General features: G+C 35.6%; 1 protein-coding gene across 1 annotated transcript in view; it reads right to left on the bottom strand.

The window, feature by feature from the left end:
* The window catches only part of LOC142984149 (uncharacterized), a 51,826-nt gene that overhangs the window by 14,039 nt on the left and 12,579 nt on the right, over positions 1–25,208 (bottom strand). The window contains exons 2-3 of the mRNA XM_076131562.1: positions 10,544–10,674; positions 7,310–9,788 (exon numbers count right to left, since the gene is read on the bottom strand). Of these exons, the coding sequence (XP_075987677.1) occupies positions 7,310–9,788; positions 10,544–10,674 (2,610 nt within the window). The remainder of the gene's footprint in view (positions 1–7,309; positions 9,789–10,543; positions 10,675–25,208) is intronic.

Here is a 25,208-nt window from a genome sequence, read left to right as displayed (position 1 = left end):
GAAATAATAGCCTTCTAACACACAATCACGACACTAAAACTATAGTTCATATGTTAAACGGACACCCATCGATGGGCAAACCGCGTCAACAGAGCTTAACCTCCTTCGTCCACGGCACGATTGCAACTGGTCTTGAACTAGAACTTGAAGCCATTCGTGATGTGTTTCCCATATCTCCATTTTGAAAGTCACGCGCAAACTTAGGCATAAAATAAAAGTTTCAGTTTCGAAAATAACTAAAATGATTAGGTACTGAAACTAATGTCGCATTTTGCTATAATTTTACAGCGACCATGACAGATACAAGTTTTCTTGGCATAAAGCCATGTTTAAAAGTAATGTTGCCTTAGAATAATTTGTAATTATAATTTACCTGTTTTCGTCGCTATATCTTTTCGGCAACAGTTCATTTGGTAGAATATAAACGGTTCTATTATGTATCATCGTATTTTAACACAATTTAAACATTGAAAACAAACATGGAAGCACTATTTTTTAATTTAAAGTCACAGTTAATAAACGAAGGTATTGCACAAACAGCCTAATCTTTCGCGCCATTTTCCACAGACACTGTATTGTTTTGATGCAAAGGCAACACGGTTTACAGCCACATTTTATTGTTTATGATAATATTTCCCGCCATCGCGTTGTTTCGAGGGCGGGCGTCTGTGCGACGCTCGAGGGCGAACTAGGGGGTGAAACGCTAAGCCATTTCTTAAGGGCTGGTATTGTATCGAATGCCAAGAATTACGTGTCGGTCGTAGCGTGTACAAACGTAATGAGCCTTGGTCACAAAGAATGTTGGAAAGTGGACCTTTGCGCGCCATATTTAGGTTCTGTACGACAGATTTTATTTTTTAATTTACAACGGTCCTGTGGCCTCAATTAAAAAAAATACTGTGCCTAATATAAATTAGAACCTAATTTTGACTTGTAAATCTAGATAAACGTTTTATTTTAATAAAAATATATCGCATGTTGAAAACAATATGGCGGCAATTAAGTTAACACTGTTCAAATAAAGAAAGGTATTTATGGTTTCCTTGGGTTTTTATTAAGAGCTTTATAACTCTATTTTATTGTTTATGGTTTCTTACACCATTTTGTGTATTAGTTGAATAGCTGCATATAATTTATTGATGGGTCTTTGACTTTCAATGACCTACGTTTTAATTGAAAGGTTATTTAAATAAATACCAATTTAATATTTTCGATTTATCTTTAATAGAATTGGTCAACACTCACGGTATTGATTTCAAACTAAGCAGAGCTTGTACTATGGTAACCAAATAAGGCGCTTAACACACTGCCCCGCACCACGCAGCGTAGCGCGTGAATGCGTGTTCGAACGTTGCTTGTAAGTATCTCCGTTTGTATGGAAAACACGCATAGTCTAACACACAGAAAATGCATCCACGCGCGTTCATGCGGATCACGCGCGTTCGTGCGTTTTCCATACAAACGGAGATACTTACAAGCAACGTTCGAACACGCATTCACGCGCTACGCTGCGTGGTGCGGGGCAGTGTGTTAAGCGCCTAACTGATAAAGCTACTTATATACTTCTAAATACATACTTAGATAGATAAATTATCAATCAGGCTAGATGCTCAGTATTTGCTAAAAGCGTAGGCAGAGGTGTATAAAATACACCCATGTTCCGCCATTAACAATGTTAGTCCCATGTACAGAGGCGAGCATATTGCCATATTCGGTATAATACTTATTTCTTACTCATAGTTTTGATGTGTATATTGTATGACTAGTTATTTCGTCATGAAGTTGAGGTCACGGCGTCAGGCGATGTAATTCAAATAAGACAAATAAGAAAGTGATTCAGAAATAATTTCTAAAGGTTCAAGAACCTATTAAAGTTAGATTTTCTTGAAGTTTTTTCAAGCTATATTTTTATAACTATTTTTTTATTGCATTGTTGAAATCTTTTGCATATTGATATATTGTAATTATTTAGAAAAGTTAAAGGCATAATAGTTGAGAGGCTAAAAGGCTTTTTTCAGGAGTTCGCTTCTTTTATAGCGCATACTAGCTACCACGAGATCATTTTCATCATCATCAGACGCTCTTGATTGAAAATGAAGTTACTAAACAATGGGAATTTTTGGGGGACAATTTTATTAATAACTATAATCGTATGGAAAGACCCTAGAACTCTCTATGGGAATAAAAAGCATGAAGCAACCTCAAAGGAAACTACCTTCTTTATATTTGTACGTGCAATGAACTAGGTGTGTCTGTTTGTTACGTTCTCACAGTTAAACTGCGGAACCGATTTTGGTAAAATTTTGCATAAAAATAGTTGCAGAACCTGGATCGAATTGAAGCTATTTTATTTATCAATAATCTAACTTTCAACTACTGAAATAGGTCTCCGTATTTCACTCCTTCTACTATACTGATACTTCTGTATGATACCCACATTTTTGCCAATGTACGAACCGCAAGCTCCTCTATTCTCGCTTGGAGACAAAAATTTCATATATTATTGGAGATTTATATTGCGTTGTGTACGAAGGGTCTTAACTTTATACGCGAATGTAGGGTCATCTAGTTCATTCATTCATTATTTACTAGATTTTCCCAGTACATTAAGATAAAACATTTCTAAACAGATTCAAGGGTTAGAAGTTGTCAAGACAAAAGAAACTCACATTGCTTTGATTTCACTTCGTTATCGGAAGATCGTGGTAATAAGATCTATTAGCAGATATCTTATAGACAGCTGTACAGCTTCAGGTTTAACAAGCGTGATGTTATATTTGTCTGTATGTATGTATGTATGTAGTTGGAGTCAACTCGGTCGGTTAACGAGCATTACTAACTCCCGTTTTCTGAGGTACATTTAGCGGTAGTTTATCTATTCCATAGCGTTCGTAAAAAAAACGCTATTGAATAGATAAACTACAGCTAAATGTACTCAGAAATCGGGGGTAAAACAACCAGTTAGTCCTAATATACCTAATATATCCTAAATATTCTATAGGTCATTCTATAGATGGGTGACCGCGTGGTGCTATCTAAGCCGGGCGTCTCTGTGCTTCGGAGGGCACGTAAGGAGTCGCTAAGCCATGTCTAAGGCTTCACTTCGGGCTTGAACATCTTTGACACTAGGTTGGTCACTAACCATACGATAAGAAGAAAAAGACTTGAAAACTGAAGTAATTTTGATAAAATTTTCTCAAGAAGAATATAGCTTACTTTTTTGAAAACTTGTTACAGGTGCCCTGTGATGCACAAAAACCCTCGGCTCAAGGACCACCAAATTATCACCTATCTATTGAATGTTCGCGCCAACGGTTGTTTTGTTGCTTTACCTACCGATTTTTTGCTAAACAATAAGCGTTATTAACTATGAGTTACCTAACTACCCTCGCTAGCAATACATAACACAAAAAAAACTTATTCGGCGTATCGCAAAATACTAGCATTTCCAGTCTAGAAAATACGCTGGGCATGACATGTATATATTTCTGAGCTAATTTTTCAAAAAGGCCGAATTACCTAACATTTCTTTGAAAAATGCACGTCACCTAACATCGTTAATATATCCATTGACAGTTTTCTTCAGAAAACGTAATGGTATCAATGAACAAAAGCGGCATTGTATATCGTACAATACGACTAAGTTAGTGGTTGTTTATTATCTAAACAATAACGTGGTGAGGGGACTCAAGTTGTATAGCTCGGTTCACGAAAAATATAATTACCTAATAGTTTTCTCCTGGTATAATGATTTTGTTATTTTCTTTAAAGGATCAGACAAAGTAATGAGAAAAGATGTTAAGATGAAAGCTATACTATGTATGTGTAAATACACGCTATAAATTGTCTGTTCAATCAAACATTAAATAATATGCAAACCCTTAGAGGCTTTAGCTTTTATGATAGTTTAAGAAGGCTACTTCATTTGATATATTAGTATGAGGATTATATTTATAATAATAATATTATACACGGTTATATACACGCAACAAGAGTTTTAACTTGTCATACCTAAAATAGAAGGTATTGGTCAGCGCCCGTAGCATTAAAGAAAATAACTATTCTTTCTCATATTAATACAAAAAAAATCTATCAAAATCGAGATTTTTTTACCAGCTACAATCAAAGCTTCCATCAAAAAAGTAACCCAAATAAATACACAAGTATCAAGTTTCGCCAATTTTTGTGCCGCATCACACCGTCATAGATAGGGTTGGCAAAATTTAATCTTTATATTTTTTACGCAACGGAAATTAGACGTATATAGGTTAAAGTAATTCTGAGTAAACGTTCGAGGGGCAACCTTGGACATTGAACTATTATTGGGGTCAGTGATGACTTAGGGGTTAGGGGTTCAAACCCTCGAAAGGGTTTTTGGGTTCGATTACTAGAAAATTTGATAGAGTTCGCTTTAATTACAGTCAAACTTGACAACATTGACAGTGGGAATTTGAAAAGTTTACAAAACTAAAATAAACCTTTATCAATTGTGTTGGTTTCATATGAAAAAATAATTGTAACTAGTTCATATTCCCACTGTCAATGTTACAAAAATGATTCAAAGTTATCCAAATTGATCTTACTGCAATTATAATAAGTAACAGATTATTACGATGGTTTCTAGGCATATTCTGTTGATTTGTCGTTGATGTCCAAATTAAATAAATTATTTGTTAACTTCTTTTCTAGACTTTTTCTCACATAAAAAAACTACAGAACAACTAACCCCCGGTTGCCGAGCACATTTAGCAGTATTTTATCTATTCAATAGCATTTGTGTCAATATGAGTTTAACGCTAAATGTACCTCAGAAACCGGGTGTAAGAAATGCAAAATTCTACTAACAATAAAACCGTTTGCACATGAAATAACTCAATTGATTGAAAGAGCATGAAAAAAGGAAAAAATCATTTTCAAACGCTAAATCAAAAGAGGAACATTTTTTTCAACTCCTAATGTTTTAATTATTTGGCACATTTCTTTTTTACATTTCTGTGTTATATTTTCGCAGTTTTATCTACTATTGTGTGTAGTATCAGCCCTGTCCGAGTGGTATGGTAATCTGGCGTCGGTCACGCCACTGGCCGCTCGATACTGACCCCGCACTGCATTCATACTACACTCCGAAAACTAACGCTTTTTCGCCCAAAATCTATATTAAAATGTCTTAAAAACGATGAATGTATGTGATTCTAATAGCTTTATTAGATTTTGTCCTGATTATATTCTTAATGATCCTGTCCTGTCATTATTGGACTCAGTATATTGATCTATTGAAAATGATAAAGGTAGCCAGTGGCGTAACTATACCGCTCGAGGCCCGTGGCAAATTCATCAGATGCCCCCCACCCCGCAGTATAGAAAAGCTTAAATGTATGATAAATAAAAAAAATTGAGCCGGGATTTTCCTCTGATCGGGGGCCCTTTCCGGCTGGGGGCCCGTGGCATTTTGCCGACTTGCCACCCTGTAGTTACGCCACTGAAGGTAGCGTCGATTAGTATTTGTAAGAAACTAAAAATACTGTTTTATTCGAACTTTATAGCACAAGAAAATGTGCTCATTTGATACTGTCATTAATTGTAAAAATCAAATATAATATGTACATTAAATAAATATCATTGGACAACTCACACACGGTCATTTCATTCCAAACTAAGCAGAGCTTGTACTAAATAATAACTACTATATACTTCCAAATACATACTTATATAGATGCATTTACAACCAGGTTCAGAATAGATACTCGTGCTCATCACACAAATATTTGCCCCAGTAGGTACATTAACAAAAAAAAAAAGGTTTTATAGAAAATTAAATAAGAAGTTATACACATCTAATTAATTTCAGCTAATTTGTTCCTCATAAATTACTGACGAATCTGAGAATCAGCGAAGTTTCCAACCCGTGTTTGGCCAGCGTAGTGAACTCAAGGCCTAACCCCTCGCTCATTGCGGGAGAAGACCCTTGCCGAGCCGTGCGACTGTGGTTGGACTACGCATCTGTTATATTATTTATCCTTATTATATACACACAACCAAATCGCATGTCGCTATTAATAGTCTCTTTGGATCGTCGTAGTTATAAATAATAGACATGCAGTTAATATCCCTAAGGAATGGTTTCAATTCCTTGTCTAACGTACACTTTCCTACAAACAAATGACTTATTCATATCAAATCAACTCCTTAGTGAATTATATTGCTCTGGGAACCGCAGTGAAAATGTCTCTAAGGGATTATGACGGACAGACGGATAGTACTTTCATTTTGTTATGTATTAACACTATTTGTATACTGTGTGCATATTGTAAGTAGAAAATATTAATATAATATTGTTTTATTGCGATGTAAGATATACTCTGTAAAATATACTGTTGGATTGAAATTCAGCAGACACAATTATCCCTAAAAAAATGATTGTCAAGTGGAGCCATCTACAATTTCTAAAACACAAATTTTAAATTCCTTAGTTTCTGTATCTGATCAAGTGCTCATTCCCTTGGAAACCTATGACTTGCCTTAACTACTATTTTGATAGTCTACAGCCTGAATTTATCGGGTGTCTCCAGAAACAAACAATATTAATTAGACAATAATAATGTGCGAAATCACTGTATTTTCAAATTAATAAACTAAAATTAAATTTACACACCCGTGACGGAGAGGTCGCGTGGATCGTAAAATGAACGAGGTTAAGCTACGTTCTCGCGGTCAAATGCTACGTGGGTGTCCTTTTGCCGAACTAATATCATTATTTAACTTCATTTACATAATAAATTACTCAATTGTATTCGTAATTTTGTCCTTAAATACTTTCTATCGGACGACAATCAATCGAATCGACCGTCGGAGATAAAAAATGGCAACGGTTCATGATTGGGTTGACGAAAAAAATACTAAACTTGTACTTGTAAAAGGTCCATCTAAAATGTCCTGAGCATTTTAGATGAACCTTTTATGCAATTTTTTTCACTGAAATATTTTATTTAGCACTCATTTGATACCAACAAGAATACGAAACTGTGACGTCACTACACCGTATCTGTATACTAAAATTTATTTTTGACATTTCATAAAGATGCTGATTTGACTGTAGTCAAGTACTTCATGTGGCTTCAAGATATCTTTAAATTAAACTGCTAATGAATTACGTATTGCTTTCTTATTTAATATGTAAGCTCAGGAAGCAGTAGAAATACCTTCTATTTAATTTAGTAAGCGTTCTAATTTACAACTCAACACACTTTAACTACGCGACAAAAAGCCTGCAGATTTCTAACAATTCTAATATTACACAGCAAAAACTTACCCGCCATTGCTCTGAGCAGAAAGGTCAGATCCATTCCCATCAGCTTTCTTCTTCTCCATAACAATCTTCTCTATCCCCGGTGTAGAAACATTAGAACTCTGGACTTCTACCTCTCCTTCACCTTTCACTAAAGTCTCATTCACTTTCTCAGCAATGGCCGATCCGCCATTCTTCTTTTTCTCATTTACAACCGTCACTATTGGTTCTATGATGTCTTTTTTTACTTCTTTTACCTTCTCTGCTTCTTTAGGCTTCTCTGGTACTACTTCTTTTGGCTGTTCAACAGGAGTTATAATACTGTCAACGATTTTAGTCACCTCAGTTCGAATTTCTTCCGTCATTTTTTCATTCTGCTTTACAACTTGGTCTTTTAATTCTGTTAATTTGTTTGCTGTTTCATCTTTTGCTTCTTTTATTTCAGTTTTTGTTTTGTCTGCTACGCTTTTAAATGTATTCTTAGCTTCGCGAGATTTGGCTGAAGCTGTCAGTATATTTTCCGTTGAGACCTCGGGTTCTTTCAAAATGGCTTCGATTTTCTGTTTCACTCGTTCTACCTCTGGGTTGTCGTACGGTGGTTGTAAAGGCCTTAGTCTAACATGGTCTTCGGAAGGTTTGCCTTCACTGTTGCTTTTCTCTTGATTATTTTTATCGTGACTATTCTTATCATTCTTGTCATCAGTATTCTTTTCGTGCTTGTTTTTGTCATATATACTTCTAGGATGCCTTGGAGGTCTTTTTTCTTCATGTTTTTCTTCATCATTTGTTTTTTTCTCAGTTCTTTTATGTTCTCGTTCTTTAGGCTTCTCTTTCTCACGCTTTTCCGGTTCTGCAGCTTCTTCCTTCCCTACTAGAGAGTCTTTTGAACTCAGTCTTTCAAATATACCCTTTTCTCTAGCTTTCTCAAACGCAGCAGGTAGTTGACTGGTTACTTTAGCAACCACTTCTAAAGGTTGTGAAGTAATAGCAGCGGTTGTCATGGATATAATGTTCTTCTTAGTTAGTATAACGAGTTCGCTTTTGTCGTTCGTTAGTTTGTCGTATTGCGTTTCATTGTCTTGTTTCGCGACACTTTCCGAGTCAGTCATGGACTCCGTACTAGTGTTTTTATTTTCCATCTTACTTTTCTTTTTATCGTCATCTTTGCCTTTTGATTTCACAGAGTCTCTCTTACCGGCCTCGTTTAATTTGCTAGTAGAAGACGTTAAGTCTTTTTTGCTTCCAGCTTTCTTCAGAGGCGGCTTTTCGTTCAAGGTTTTAGTACTTGGAGTCCTTGTGAGACTTTTGATACTGTTTGTTCGACTTATCGGCTTTTTTGGCTCAGGTTTCGGTATCGACGGCTTCTGCGGTGTCTTAGTACTCGGCGTACGGCTAATCGGCTTGGCACCAGTAGTACTAGGTTTGGTTACCGGTTTAGTCTTACGTTGGTTCGCTTTCTCCGGGCTAGGTTCTCTACTCACGGTCCTGCTTGGCTGTCTAGAATTCAATCTAGACGTAGCAGGAGTGTTGCCAGCTGTTTTAACTGGTTTCCTTTGCATTGGAGATGGTTTCAAAGAAGTTCTAGCGGAATTGGGCTTCAGATCATCTATAGGGCTCTTATTTGGTGTGCCAACTATAGGAGATAGACGTTTGGCATTCAGAGCCTTGTTTGAAGGTGGAGGACCCCCTCTTCCGGGAGATATTGGAGGCTTCCCTTTGATATGTGCAGGAGATATGCTTAAATGCTGAGTACTTTTACTCGTCCGCTTATCGTGCACTTGACTCCCAATCCTAATAGTTTCGTGGATACTACTCGTACTGTTTGAGATGAATCTTTGATTTTTATTCAAGTTATTCTCCACAGGTCTTCTAGGAGTGTATAGATCTCGTCTACTGCCAGTCCTGTTTGGTGACACAGAGCTTTGTCGTTTGGGAATCTTCGAGTGTTTCGGTGAGCCATCGTTCGATTGAGGCTGGGATTTCGAGACAGATTGTAATCGAGATCTGTGAACTACAGGTTTCCTTATCCCATCATCTCCATTGATGTACTCCCGGCTACCAGCTGGGATATTCTCGTAATGTAATATAGCAGAAGGCGAGTTAGATCTCGATCGTAAATTGATCTTGCTAGGGGAATTACTTCGAGAATTCGTTCTCGATCCTACGACACTTCTCGACCCGGATTTAGTTTTGTCCAGCAGTCCCATTTCTTTTAAAATAGCTTCTTCTTCCTCTCTTCTTTTTCTCTCAGCTTCTGCTTCGTGTTTTTCTCTGTTCAACTCACTGATTTCTCGTATTTCTTCGATGTTTTCTTTTAAAAAGTTCCTCGGAGAGTGTGGTCTTGGTAGAGTGTGTATGGGCAGTGGTAGTGTGGCTGTCTGCGCCATGTTGTCTATTTTAGATAAGGAGTTAGTTCTTCTTCGTGGTGGCGAGTTTGCTCTGGAGTTGGTTGCTGACGTCTTCGGAGTGTTGTGGCGGGAGGTTTCCTCCCGAAACCCTCGACCTGGAGGAGAAATAAAGATAGTATTAATAAATTATTCTGTTTTTACTGTAGTCAACAGCTTTCAATTGTGTGTGTACTGAATAAGTTAAAAGTCAAACTGCGTCTATGTTCGTGTGTTTAGGCGCTTAGGTGTTTTCGAAGGCTGCGGGTAGTGTGGCAGTTTTTACAATTAAATTAACTAATACTATAATCACTCCTTCAACACAATAGTGTTATAACATTATTTAGTGGTGGTATTGGACTAGAGTCAACCACAATAGCCAATTGCGAGGATTTGCCTATGCCGAAACTTCAGGCACTCTAAGGTAAAATGTATCCTTCTCATTAATTCCCTTATACTACCAGATATTTCAAAATCTTAAGTTTTAAACTCTCGAGTTGCATGTTTAATATATCAGGTCGGGGAAAAAGTCTTTTCGCATTATAGTATGTGTGAACTTGTAATAAAATCTCTTTGGCTTCGAGAATCACAAGTGCGTACCTACACATTCATTAGGTTTCTTTCAGTGAGCTCGTGAGGTACACAAATATCGAGCTTTTTGTGTAGAGAAAAGATTTTATTACAAGTTCATACATACTATAATGCGAAAAGACTTTTTCCCCGACCTAATATATTATTAATTTATTATTATTATACAGGATACGGGAATTAACGCGAACACGCCGAATACACATTTTACCTATTTTAAGGTAAAATGCGTGTTCGCGTTAATTCCCGAAATGCTAGGTTTTTACAGTATAAAGGTACTTGTTACCTCTAAAAGGCGAGACCCTGCGTGTCCTGATGTCCACAGGTAAGGAGTGCGGGCTGGTGGGGCGCGACACCGGCGCCTCCGCGAGGATCGCGAACGATGACTCCTTCTTGCGTTTAGGCGTTGGCACCACACTGGAACAACGTACAATACAAGTGTTACATATAAAATTAAACTTTTTGGTGTTATTTGCATGTATTTAAATGATGCGATTTTATTATTCAGTAATATATTAGGTCGGGGAGAAAGTCATTTCGCATTATACTATGTATGAACTTGTAATAAAATCTTTTCTCTACACAAAAAAGCTCGATATTTGCGTACCTCACGAGCTCACTGAAAGAAACCTAATGTACCATGTACTCATTTGTGATTCTTGAAGCCAAAGAGATTTTATTACAAGTTCATACATACTATAATGCAAAAAGACTTTTTCCCCGAACTAATGTAACGTTTTTGTGATAGTGTTCTCCGGTTCACGATTATAAAACAGTTTGGCATGTTTGTTGTAAGGCTGTAAACCTATCGTTTTCAGAAATAATCATATAATATTTTAAGTGGCTAAGTCCTTAAAGATTATTTTAAGAAAGTGATCAGATACACATTACAATAAGAGTTATACAGCTTCAAACTTAGCATAAGCCTGATCTCATTTTTTGGTGGCCAATTTCGCGTTGGGGACTCTATTTCACTTAAAAAATATTTTAACGATTCATAAGCGGGCCTATACCATATAGCTATTATTTTTATTACTCTTCAGAATAAAACTATCTATGTTGTTAAAGCCAGTCACTTGTACGCAATTACCCACCGTGACCGATGTTTGAAGACAAGTGATTATATCAGTGAGCAGCGCCGGTGCGCGCGCACTAGTGTTGCGTCGGTCACGGAGCCGCCAGCCGACCGTGAAGGCTGCGCTTCGAGTCCGTTTTGACAAACGCAGAATTATAATTAAACGGTTTTTTTGCAAAGGGCTTGGCAAAAAAATGTGAATGTAATTGAATTTTATGTTGTTCCTTTAGTCCAAGTGAAATATATATATGTTCGATTGACAATTAAGAGGTATAAGGTTCAATTTCCGGAGCATTTTTCTAAGATTTAGTGGCAAAAATCTGAGTCAGTCCGGTCGCATACTAAAAAATCTCGGAATCGAATTCAATCTAATTCAATTAAAAATGAATACTTGAAAAAATATGGTGCATTTTTAATTATAATACATTTTAACCATGATTTAATATAATTCTGTTTGACACGAGTGTAAAGAACTGACAAACGTTTAAGTAGACTACGATGATTACCCAATAATTTAATTTCTCAGATAGGGAGACGAAGAAGTATAAATGAGGTTATTTTTATTAAATTTGCATCTACAACCATTACGAAAAAGCTCTTCGGTCATGAAAGGGAAACAGCAAGATACTTACAATTTCCATTGCAACTAGTAAATCATAGCCTGTAGTAATAAATACTGCCACGATTAACCAACATCTATCCAATCTGATGAATGCACTCGATAACATACATAAATAGTTATTCGTAGCAATAAAAAGTAAAATGCAAATGTCATAAGATTGTTTGGTAAGCGTCCTTGCCACGTCGGCACAGCTCGACCGATTATAATGACTTGTTGCGTTACTACTACATTTTAAACCTTATACACACTTTTGGACATTGATTTTGGCAACAAAAGCGAGTTTTTTCCATACGTTTAAATAATATTACGCTTGATATACCCAAAGGTGAAGGCAGAGATGTATAAAATACCGATGTTTCGTCGTAATGTAGTGTGCTGCGAGGCGATTCTATTACGACTAAAGTGAAAAATTTTGCCCGAACTGGAATCGTTTTTGTATAATGTTATACGGAGATTAAGAAAAACATACATTTTACCTGGGATTATTAGACGTTTCGGCACACATCAGAAACTGGTCGAGATCGGAAGCTATGAAGAGGCGTCAAAATTTATGTTCAAAGTTATGAAAAACACCGTGGCTAAATACGTAAAAAAAAATTCTGGAAATGGACTTCTCTTTTCTTAATTTTTTTGAAGTCTAAAAAGCTGTTGCTTCCTTTGTTGAGTTAAAAGAGACAGTACAGGAACCACAAAGTATTGTCTGTAACTACCTTTAGTGTGTGCGCACACGCACTCCTGCCTTTAGAATGTGTGTATTTGTATATGTGTGTGCATAATTTCCGATGATTTAACAGCTGATAAAAACTCGGTGTTTGGATACATATTAATTCTAGTTAATCTAGTTTGTGAACACAGTTGCGTTGTTTACAAAATGACCAAAATTTGGAGTCAGAATGGGATATATTTAGTTATTATATTAAAGACAAAATAAAGAATTGGAATTTGAAAGACATTTCATAATTAATCGATGAATCATCACCACCATCAACGGTGTCGTGAGTTCGATTCTCAAAAATAAAATGTGTAATATATACATTTATTATTTATATTACAAATGGAAGAACTGTTTTTGAAGACGAATTTTAGTAAAATAGTTTAACTTTTGATCGTGCATATTTAATATTTTCTTGCTGTATGTTTGTATTGACCCATTTAATTCAGATTAGCTTAGCGATTTAGCCCAGAAAGCGTAACTGACAGACAATTAAGTTATTAAACTATTGTAGCTTTTTCCCATAATAGTAGAATGTTAAACGGATCTTAAATAGTAGAATTCTCATCGCCTAAGACACGTTTAGCATTTTAGTAATATATTAGGTCGGGGAAAAAGTCTTTTCGCATTATAGTATGTATGAACTTAACGTAATAAAATCTCTTTCGCTTCAAGAATCACAAATGAGTACACGGTTCATTAGGTTTCTTTCAGTGAGCTCTTGAGGTACCCAAATATCGAGCTTTTTGTGTAGAGAAAAGATTTTATTACAAGTTCATACATACTATAATACGAAAAGACTTTTCCCCCGACCTAATATGACTCTAGTCTCGTAAAAGACCTGCATCATGGTCCATCTACATCCAATTATGCAGGTTTTAACTTACACAATACAGATCTGTACACAGTTCATTGTATGTAAAACAGTATTGAACGTTACCTAATACAACGATCATTATCGAAAGTTATTGCGGTAATATACACGAAATTTCACATGTATGTATGAAGATTTGATAGATTGAATGCTAAATCATGCTGTTAAAATTGTCATTGTTTGAAGAAAGCGTTTTGAGAAAGGGTGTTTGTTTAATGATTCTAATATGTTTTCATAGTAGATAACACTTTACAAAGCAAAGCTTAGACTGTGACGTAGACCCAGTAATTGGCTGTATTTTAGATAATATTAATTATTATTAGTCGATTAGGCTTTTGAGTGGATTGAACAACGTTGACCTTAAATTATCTGTAACCATATAAAAAAATCAGTTAAGTCTATTTGTCGTATGGTTAGTGGTCAACCAGGTGTCAAAGTGGTTCAAGCCGCCCGAATGGCATTTGACATGGCTTAACGACTGTTATCTTAATTGAAAACAACCAGGACCGACTTTTTATGTGCCCTCCAAAACACGGAGACGCTCAGTTCAAACCCCAGTAAAGCGGTCACCCATCTATAGAATGATTGCTCAACTCACAGAACTGGCTATGAGCGCCTCAAATCGACTGAGGCCTAACTCCATATTTTATCTAAGTATATGAGTGCGTTGACACAACATTATGTGTTATTAAACAGACAGACACACACACAAACACGTAAGACAAGTGTTGATATACAATCAGTGTTAATTACGACACGGTAACTGCAATTAATTAGTTAATAGACGGTAACCAGTTGGTTACAACCAGTTTGGTAATTAGGGATTTAAATTAGGTTAGGTTTTTGTGAAAAATCCTATTAGCAGACAATTTTTGTGATACGAGAGGTAGGGTTTATGAGTTGCGTAGATTATGAAGTCTCGTATTCGATTCCTAATTCTATTGAATTGCCTCTTCAATTTTGTTTTGTACGGCTCTCTCTATGGCAAAGTACACGATCGCTGGTTCTAAGGTTATTTATTTATTTTAAAGGTGTATAAAAGTTAGGGACCCAGGTAAAGTGCTTTTAGCATTAGAATATTTTAAAACTTCATTTCGTTTTAATTCTTAAAAGAAGCACGGAATTTGGCAACGTGCTTGGTAAAAAGTCGCGTCATATTACATAAAAATGAGTATGCATTTACATACATAGTTGAGTTTAAAAGATTCATGATGAGAAAACCTTAATCCAGATCCCTTTATGCTAGGATACACTTAATACGCCAAGGTACAGACCTATTATCAATCAAACAGTAGTAAAAAAATAGGGTGATAGAACAAAATTAGTAATGCTATTTCTTCATCAACAGATTTCGACGTCTATCTCTTCAATTCGAACCTATAAACCTAGCAAGTTTGATCTACCATTCTTGAACTTTCCATTTTACATAACATTCATCCCTTTACCGGTGAGTGGGTAGGCACAGGCAGCGGCCACGCTCGGCGGGACTCAAAGTGGCGGTGACTTATTGTACGCAACTATACTTTCTACTGACACGCAAGGCTTGCGCGCGGGGGAACAAGGCATGAGAGGTAGCGGAAGCGGACGATTCCCGCTCGTAAACTAACAGTATGACACTGATTCGAGAGAATAAAAACTCAGTTATTTCGTCCTAAGTATCTTGTTAAATGGACCATTAATATACTGGTCTCTAGGATGAAAAACATCGAAGTTTAGTAAGTACAGTGATGCAAATACTGCAATAATGATTGATTCAAGGGATGCCAGATATAGCTGATACCATTAGCTTTACAGTACAGTTTTGCTTTTTTTTAGATAATTCATATTTTACTATGTTACAATATTATAATAGTAATGACAAGACCAAACGTGACACACTATTTAATACGTTAATTCGATTAATAAACTTAGGCATTAATTAAAACTTAGACGAAAAAAGCCTAACATCATTTAGATCATTTTTCTATAACAGCCTCCACTGTAATTAGCGACTAAAACTAAAGTAAGGCTGTCTTTTTAACGTAATTTTCTTATGACTTCTACCATCCCTTACGCAGCCCGTCTAAGCAGCAGGGTAATTACATGCGTGTACGACATACAGTTTCACGCTGCATGCGTCTACATGTGCCTACATGCGGCCACATGCGGCGCCTATATCCAGCGCTCACCGGTCGGTAAATGATCTGTGGGTTAAGCAACCGTCGGTCATTCTATAGATGGGTGACCGCGGTGGTATTTGAACTGGGCGTCTCCGTGCTTCGGAGAACACGTAAATAGTCGGTCCCGGTTGTTGTCAATTAAGATAATAGTCGTTAAGCCACGTCAAAGGCCTTCGGGCGGTTTGAACAACTTTGACACTAGGTTGACCACTAACTATATGATAAGAAGCGTCCACATACGGCCACATATACCACTATCTGAATGAACTACTAACGTCAAACGTGCGTTCTGAATAATTATAGTAGAGACTCTTCCGGGGTTGATAGTCGCTGCTGGTTGCGCTACTGGTGTAGGTTAAGCAAACTACGTCGAGGATGTTTTATGAATGGTTGGTTAGTGATAGTTGAAAAGCTAGCTTTGGAGAGCCATAAAAAAGACAGTTTTATAAGCATACAAAAATACAAAGTATCGTTTAAAATACCTGTTTGTGTAAACGGTTAGTCGGAGCTGATTGAACAGAAATTAATTTGAGGATGTTCAAGGGGTAGTTTTTATAACCGCTAGACTTCTAATGCTTAACATTGGAGCTTATCAGGTCGGTACTTATAGGTAGGTATTTAACAACCGTAAGTAAAACCAACCAACTAATAAAGTTTTAATTTCACATGGAAAATACGGACTGATCACTTCGTAAGAGATTAAAGTAAATGTTTATAATGCATGATGGCGTCACATTTTAAGGTCAACCACCTCTACTATCGCCACCAAATTGCATCGACCACAAACAAACTATTATTTAAAATCACAGATCCATAACAGCTAAAGTTATTTACAAAAAAGGAGAAAACCAATCTAAATAAATATTGTCAAATAAAAAATCCAATTTTGTTGCCCACTCGCGGTATCGTGCCGTCTATCCGCCCATACAGGTACTAAAATGACTCATAAGTTTTTAAAAATATTTACTTTTATTGTATAGTTAGTGGTCAATCTAGTGTCAAAGTTGTTCAAGCCGCCCTGAATCCTTTGACATGGCTTAACGACTGTTATCTTAATTGATAATAACCGGGACTGTCTTTTTACGTGCCTTCTAAAGCACGGAGACTCTCAGTTTAAGATACCATTAAGAGGCCGTATCAGCGCGGATATTCTTTAGATGGGCATCTATAGAATGTGCGCATTGATGTCGCTTAACCCTCTAAATAGTTTTCTGTTCACTGTTTACTGTTTTTAAATACTTATAAATTTAAGTAAAGTAAAAAAACGGAATCTATCAACTGATCTTGTGCAATCACATATTTTTTGTAAAGGAAATCCTGTCTAGAACCGTTCGGTAGTTTTTACATAAATCTAAATATAGACCAATAGAAGTAAAACGTTAAGATTCCGACAGCATAAATTATTTGTTGCAGAAATTTGAGAAACCTAAATATTTCAGTGCATGACAAAAAAAATCAATCGTTTAGAACACACACACTCACACTAACCGTTTTTTTCTAAACGAACGACGATAGTTTACGTATTGAATATACTTTTACGTGTCTTGGCTGTCCTTAACACCAAGATACTATAAATAACAACATTTATCGGCTTAATAAAAACATACCTACCCTCTTATCCATAAAAATATAGGTATAAAGTTATGAAAGGCTCATAAAGAGTTTTGTTTCTTTCACTCCTTAGCGAAATGAAAAAGAGAAAAAATATTGTAGCAGTTTTTTAACTAAAATAGGTTTATAGTGTGTTTATGAATAAGAGAGCTAATTTCAAACTAACTAATAAATAAAATGATATTATGTACAATCATATAGGAAAGCAACTAAAACAGTTTACCACACCCCTTCATTTCGCCGTAATCAGACAAAAAAATCCTATTTACGCAATTACTACCAACAAACACCTGACAATCACAAAAGCAATGATTGCGAAACTAGTACGGAACTTAGTGTCATCCCACTAATCGCCTACGGAACTCTATTGTTCTGACTACTACTATATACTATATACATGTATATACATAGTATATGCAACATGCACTTGCATCACGCTGTCGTGTAATTATTGAAGCGGCCTTCGGGATTGAAAGTAATGTGGGATGGTTTTTGTTAAAGATTCATCTGAATTGAGAAGCTTTTGTGAGTCATTATTATCAACTAAGGTACTCCTGTCCAATCATCTCTCCGATTATAATATACGTGGTACTGCATGCGCAGTGGTTAAAGTGTTCACCTCGCTTCTATAACCGCAGCGCCGCGTTCGTCATCCACCCGGGACAAACCTTTGTGTCATTGATTGATTGATTGATTGAATTATTCTATTCATGCAAAGTCTCCTGCATAGCCTGCATTAGGCCATTTTGGGAGGAGACCCTTTCCCAGCAGGGAGACATTAATGGGAAAAATGTATTTTAATTATTGGTCAACAGAACTCGAGGGTTTCAACAGAGAGAAGCAAAAAGGTCTACATAGCTTAAGAAATAGCTCTTACGTGTATACGTTTTTGAGTATTAACAATACGAATATTCTCGAAAATAGAAAAGAAAATGAAACTTCATATAATAAAACAACTATTTCTAAATCCATATAGCACATTGAATACATCTGAAAGTTTCCCCGCAAATTGTTTAAACCGCAGAGCGACCGCAGTGCTGCCTATCGGATTGATAGTGAAACTTAATAGCAGTGAAATTGTTTACAACGCCATCTAGTGAATTGATGTGACCTATTTTGTTTGACATAGTAACTACATATTGAGTTTCTTTAGTTTTAAATACAACTCGACAACACTAAGAATTACTCTAGTCTCGCGGAGACTTTTACAAACATACAAACAACGTATGCAAAGTACAACGAGACCCGAAACAATCTATAGATCACACAAATGTTTGTGTGGGATTCGAACGCACGACCTCCTAGCACGAGGCTTTTAGTTGGAAAGGTAGTGGATGGCGTGGCGATCGCCTCAACCACTGCGCCATGGCGGCCATTATTAAGTTAAGCCTGCAGTTTGATAGCGTACTATCAATAAACCAACGTTTAAACCGTGATATTAAAAGGTACAAAACTAATTCATATTTACCAAATATCTTGTAGTTCAGGAAAATACAGCTGATAGTAGGACATGTACGGACGAAGTACAGCAGTCATTTTATACTATTTAACACTTACACACTACTACATCTCTTTCACTCTTACCAAATTAGATAAAGGGCAGAGAGAGAGAGAGAGAGATGGAGAACAAAAAAGTAACAATAAGAAGAAACTTGTAATGTTCGAATTTAAAAACTATATATGTAGGTAGGTACCGTTTCAAAACACTTTTTTAACATAGCAAATTCAAAAAGACCACTTCGCTATACAAAACGCTTTTTCAAAAAGTCAATTTCGAAAATGATTGAACACGATTCACAACCCGTTATTTTCAAAATTTCGTTTTGATAAAAAATACTGTATCACGACATTTTAAATTGCTTTTTTCAAAGTCAAAATGAACAATTAACACCAGTTCTCCGTAACAAATAAAACAAACGTAATTTGAATGCGTGTGCGCAATTATTCAGTATTGCTAAATCTCTGCCTACCCGCGTGTGGGTGATAGGATGAGCGTGAAGGTCTTTAGATAGTGTGTTATGACTTCAAGTTGTGGGTGGACTTGTGACCCTTTGATGGGAAAATTATTGGGATAATGAGTATTGAGAATAATGATTCATAGATTACTAATGGGGCTCTGCTCGCGAACGACGGGAAAAAATATTCGTTCTTTATTTAAGCCTCTTTACAGATAATTTTTGAACAATAAACTACCCCATGTTTGGCTCCGTGTCTTCAATTATCTTCAGTTTTAATTTCATTGAATTTGGTTCCGCTGTATACTTATAACAATGAAAGTGCAATAGACGGACCAACAGACTTTCCCGCTTGAAATATAAGTATTTGAGTATATATATATAAATGTAGATTGTTTACTAGGGTCTTAGGTTTGATTATAACGAAGCAATTTGCGTGACCAACAAATACTTGTTCTTATATGTATAAATAAATTTAAGCCATTACTGTCCCACTGCTGGGCAAGGGTCTCTTCCCTTAACGAGGCAGGGGCTAGGCCTTGAATCCAAGTGATAATTATTTCTAATACACACATAACTTGAAAAAGTCTTTGATGTGTTGCGACAGGATCGAACCTGCTACCACTTGCATGAGAGGTACCAACTTATACCAGTCGGCTATCACTGCTCTCAAACACTTATATGGAAGTGTGTATTCTATGATTTCGTTGTTTTATGTAAAAGTCAGTAGGCACCGAAATTTTTCTTCTTTTTGATTGCTACATACTAGTATTTATTTCATTACTTGAGCCCTATAAAACCAAACCATTTGTCTCTCAAGGCCACTGTTGAGTCACAAATGGCTCTCATCTTTCAATTGTAGCTCCATTTATGTTTTACTTGTGTAATTGTTATAGATAATTGATTTGTTACGGCGTATCTATGTGTAGTATGATGTAGAAATATAAGTAAAGGGTCGTGTGGGGAAATTATTGCAAAAAGATGTTATCTTTCATACGTATCAAATGCACCCACTTTTTGTTATTAACAATGTTAGTTCCATGTAATAGGGGCGAGCCTATTGCCATATTATAGATTTACGAGACGCGGGGACAATAAATTGAGAAATATTCTAATATGAATAAGAAAATATTAATTGTACTTTTACAACACAAGATCAAAGTGGCAGTTAGATTAAAAACTGTATTCAACACAAAAATACTTTTTCACCGTCGGTGGTGCTTCCGTTTGCTAATCATCAGGTTTTCGTTTCGATTATCGGGGCGTGCTATGTGCTAAGGTGTTTTTTTGTAATTTTCTATCTCTCAATAAATAGCCAGAACTTTGTTAACGTTACCGGTAAATGGCAATAGGCCGCCTATTAAATGGGGCTTCATACACCTATGAATACACCATCGGGTGTAATAATATGTATGTACTTAAATACTTTTATCCCGAAATATCTTTCCACGCTCATGAAGCCATGGCCTGGATTTATCACATATTATATCACAACATTTGCATACCGTATAACAGTTATAAATAAAAATATTTATAACAACGTTAAGTGTTACCGTACACATTCCGCTTTCTAACTCAACAATAATGAACAAAACATTGTACCGACAAATATGTTGTCCACTTAGACGGATTTTTATAAAACAGCTGTTTTTTAATTAAACAATTACCGAAGTATGTTATGCACGCTTACGGCACATGTCAATATGATAAAAAATAATCTTAATTTTTTTAGACATAATTTGTCATTACTAAGAAGGTAAAAATTTGAAAATATTTATTGTAGTACTATAGTCCGACAATTTAGCAAGTGCATTGGCTCGCACGATTTATCTCGATTATAATTAGGAATTTTGTTAAGTTCCAAAATAAAGTAGATATCAGATAAGCCACCGCGACTACTGTATACATCCGCCGCGAACGTTGCTTACAAGGCTCTTTACTAAGTTGTCGGGCTATACCTATGTGACAATAAGTACCATAATCTTAAGCGGTCTTTCACGTACAGTTAACCATTTTATCTTAATGAAAATCCCTATTAAGGATTTGTTTGAGGGCCTTCTTAGATTAACATATTGTTATTAATCCATAAGTTACACAGTACATAGTGCTTTTTGGTTTAGACAGAAAAATGCTCATGTTAAAACATAAAATGGCTTATTTCCAAGCAGTTCAAAGATGCACAATCCCACCTAATTGTCATTAATGTCAACAACATGTGACAGTTGGTTTCCCGCGCAAATTGACAGCTTGTACTATAATCACTGTCTATGGTACACAAGTCGCTGCGTAATGAGGTTTAATAGCCGGCTTATTAGTTTATCTACTTGGTCTGTTAGACAAGTAACATGACTAGGAATAAAGAAATAATTATAATGAGGCAGAAATAGTTATCCCTACTAAACTGTTTCTATAGCGCACACTGCCTAGTGTATGTGGATGTCCCGCAGGGGTCTCGGGTTCGAATCCTCTCATTGTCGTGACGGTTATCCGTCCTTAACTGAAACTACACAGTTCATCCATAGAGAGGAGAGGCTGTACCTGTGTGTTATGCATGCACATAAATATTATAAACATAGTCCTCCGTGGCACAGTGGTTTAGGTCGCTACACAGCTACCATTGCGTCGGGAGGTCGTGGGTTTGATCCCACATGGAACAATTATTATTTGTGCAATCCAGAATTAGCTGTTTCGGGTCTGGTTGTACTTTGTGATCGTTGTTTGTATTTTAGTAAAAGTCCCCGCGACACAATCGCAATACTAAGTGCAGGAGATATATTTTATAAAAAAAGTCCTGTACAGTGCAATAAAATATTGGGTATAAGTATACAAGTTATTTATTTTCCACTAACATTAACTAATCATAAAGCAATTCATGCATCAAATCACATAGAGGTAATATGTTTTGCTCAACAACTATTACAGTTTCAAATCGATTATGCAGATTTTCTTACACAATAACCAAAAAGAACTACTTAATAAAACAAAGAAAACAAAAATAAACAATCAAGACTCATATCATATCGTTTCTGAACGTTTTTTATAAAACTATTGCAAGCTGTGCTTGTCTCAAACCAAAAGAAAAAACGTTATGATTTCACGACAGGTCTTTGTGTTTGACACAGTTTAGTAAGATGAATGTTGGTTAAATAAATATGTTTATTGTGTATAATATCTATCTATCGTACGGTTAGTGGTCAGCCTAGTTATATATTAGCCTATATTGTGTATTGTAAAACATTGTTTTATAGATAGAGCATAAAAATTCAATTTTTCTTTCTTTATTTTCTTTCCTTCTCTTTCAATGTCTTGTTCCTATTTTAGAATGATAAAAAATAGTTATAGTTTGTTGTTTAACTGTCAGCCGTATCAAAAATAGATAAAATATGAATTTGAAATAAAAAATATCTAAAAGTCAATAATATTTAGAAAATATAACAATTTACAATCACACATACGTTCAACCAAAACGAATAAATATAAAATTTTGCATGTAGATAAAAGGCCGAAGCAATTTCGATCTTATATTACCCAAATTTCTATCTTACCCAAATTACACGAATTTTGGCCCTGTTTGTCAATATCAGAATAAATAAAAAAGTCATACACATGTTCGTTCACAGGCTCTACGCCCACTGCTTCGATTACGCCAAACTTTACCTCACAGGTCGTTTACTGCAACTATGAAGTAACAAGCCATTGTTGACTACCATTTGTTTATTTAGATCAGCCTGTACTATCGTGACGTTATAATAGTAATCATAAATTGTAATGTAATGACGTTTGCGCAAGACTTGACAAAACGACTGTCTTGTAATATGTGACAGTGACAAAGTTTAATGCAGATGATTTGATGTTGAAAAGTTGTTATTGCACTATGTACCTATATCGTTATTTACTTATGTGCTGTTGTTTAAAACACAGAACTAGAGTATAATGTATTATTTTGTTGTTTTGGTGTCCTACGAATTAGTATGTTTGTAAAAATACGTTATCTTAAATACATTGTGCGTGAAAAACCGATGATTTCTTCTTCTATGTATAATCAGTTCAAAAGTTTGTAAGGTAGTCTCTACGACAAAAATGCAATAGTAAGATTTTAAATTCGCTAAATCGACTCCCATATTTCAGTTATCTATATACATCTAAGCACTGCATCAAACTACCAGTTAATTATTTAAATCAAATCATCACTATAGTAACATATTATAAAAAAAGTGCCCTGGCCCCGTCAGCCTGTCTGATCGGGATAAACTGACAATCCGTTTTCAGGTTTTCATGCAGTTTTCACCAAGAGATAGATCGATTATCGAGGAAAGTTTTACAGTACCATTTTGTTAGGATTTCTGGTAAAATATTGTCGATTAGGCGGGCTTCTAATTCGGATAAAACAATATCTGCTGGGTCTGCTAGTTTATTTATATAAATATACTTTTGCCAGTACATGCCAACTCACGCTGATTATCTCAATATTTGTTTTTGTGCTCTACCTATCTATTACACTATTACATTGATTGTCTTCCGTCCAATTACAGCAGGCTTACAAAAACGTCGGTAGTTACAACAAATTGTTTAATAGCTCACACTGGACTTTAATTGTGTCAATGTCAAACTTTTGAGGTTATGTGGGCACAATTATACAATGATATAGAACATTTGTGAGGTTCTATTTTGTCAAATTTAGATACTGAAAATTACACATATTCATTATACCTATTATAAAACTAGCTGACTGGCCCGACTTCGTCCCGGTATAGTACGATTTCATCCAGTTGATTCCATTCGCGTAGAAATTTTGATCCTACCGATCCCATACAAACCTTGTCCCGATAGTTACAAACATATTAAAAAAGTATTAGCCAATTTAGTTGTTCAAAAGTTATTCGCGTACATACATTTTTATTTATGTAGATAAATAAATACTGTTTTGTACTGGAACTGGAATTGATTTCTTCTGTCTACTGTCAAATGTTGACTTTTTTAACCACTGCACCACCGGTTAGTAATGACCAGTGGTAGTTACCAGTGCATTACCATCCAAACCCCTTCCTGCTCTTACCAGTTTTTAATTATTTCGAAAGTATAAACGAAGAAAGTAATAATTAAAAAGTTGGGTAACTTTACAACTGTTAGTTAAACGTATTAAGATTTATTACATAATTAACAATCGTAAATGTGTAATTAACTCGATAACTTGTACAGTTTCTGATTGCAAATGTTGTACAAGACGATTTAATATTGAAATTATAAGTATCCAAATCTTTAATTAATTTAGGTTCAATTCATTCTGACTGTTATAAATTCATCCTATACGGGCAAATGTCTTTTTTAGATAACAATATAGTATTAAGTAGTATCGATTGATTATTAGGAAACATCTGCATTTTTTAATAATAAAACCTTTTTGAATTTGAAATTAAACTAATGAGTTTTCATTTAATTTTAAATAATGAAATATACAAATGGGGAATTTAATTTAAATTCTATAAAAGTCAGAGAAAACCAGCCTAGGCTTTCTTGCAATTATGTTGCAGTTGGCTTCTAGTCTCACCGGATGCAGCTCTGAGTACACGTGTTTTACATGTAGCGACTGCCTATCTGACTTCCACAACCCAGCCCATAACTGTATTATAGCACAGCACGATATGCTACAGGTCCAGGAAGACTGGCTGTCAGACTTTCAAACGCACGACTGTCAAAGATCAATTGAAAATGACAGCCGGACACACATGAACTCGATATGTTTAAGATGGCCACCCATCCACAGAACCACCCCGACAAGTGTAGCTTAACGTCAGAGATTGATCTGCGCAACTGTTGTTTACTAAGCCTGACTGTTTAAAACACATAAATGAGTTTTATTTTAATATTGAGAAGCAGAGTACACTCAGCCGCTATTTTTATTACTTCGAACGTCACAGAGTATACCAAAAATAATCATTTAAA

Source organism: Anticarsia gemmatalis, chromosome 26, assembly GCF_050436995.1.
Source record: "Anticarsia gemmatalis isolate Benzon Research Colony breed Stoneville strain chromosome 26, ilAntGemm2 primary, whole genome shotgun sequence".
NCBI lineage: Eukaryota > Metazoa > Arthropoda > Insecta > Lepidoptera > Erebidae > Anticarsia > Anticarsia gemmatalis.
This window is presented reverse-complemented; position numbering and strand designations above follow the sequence as displayed.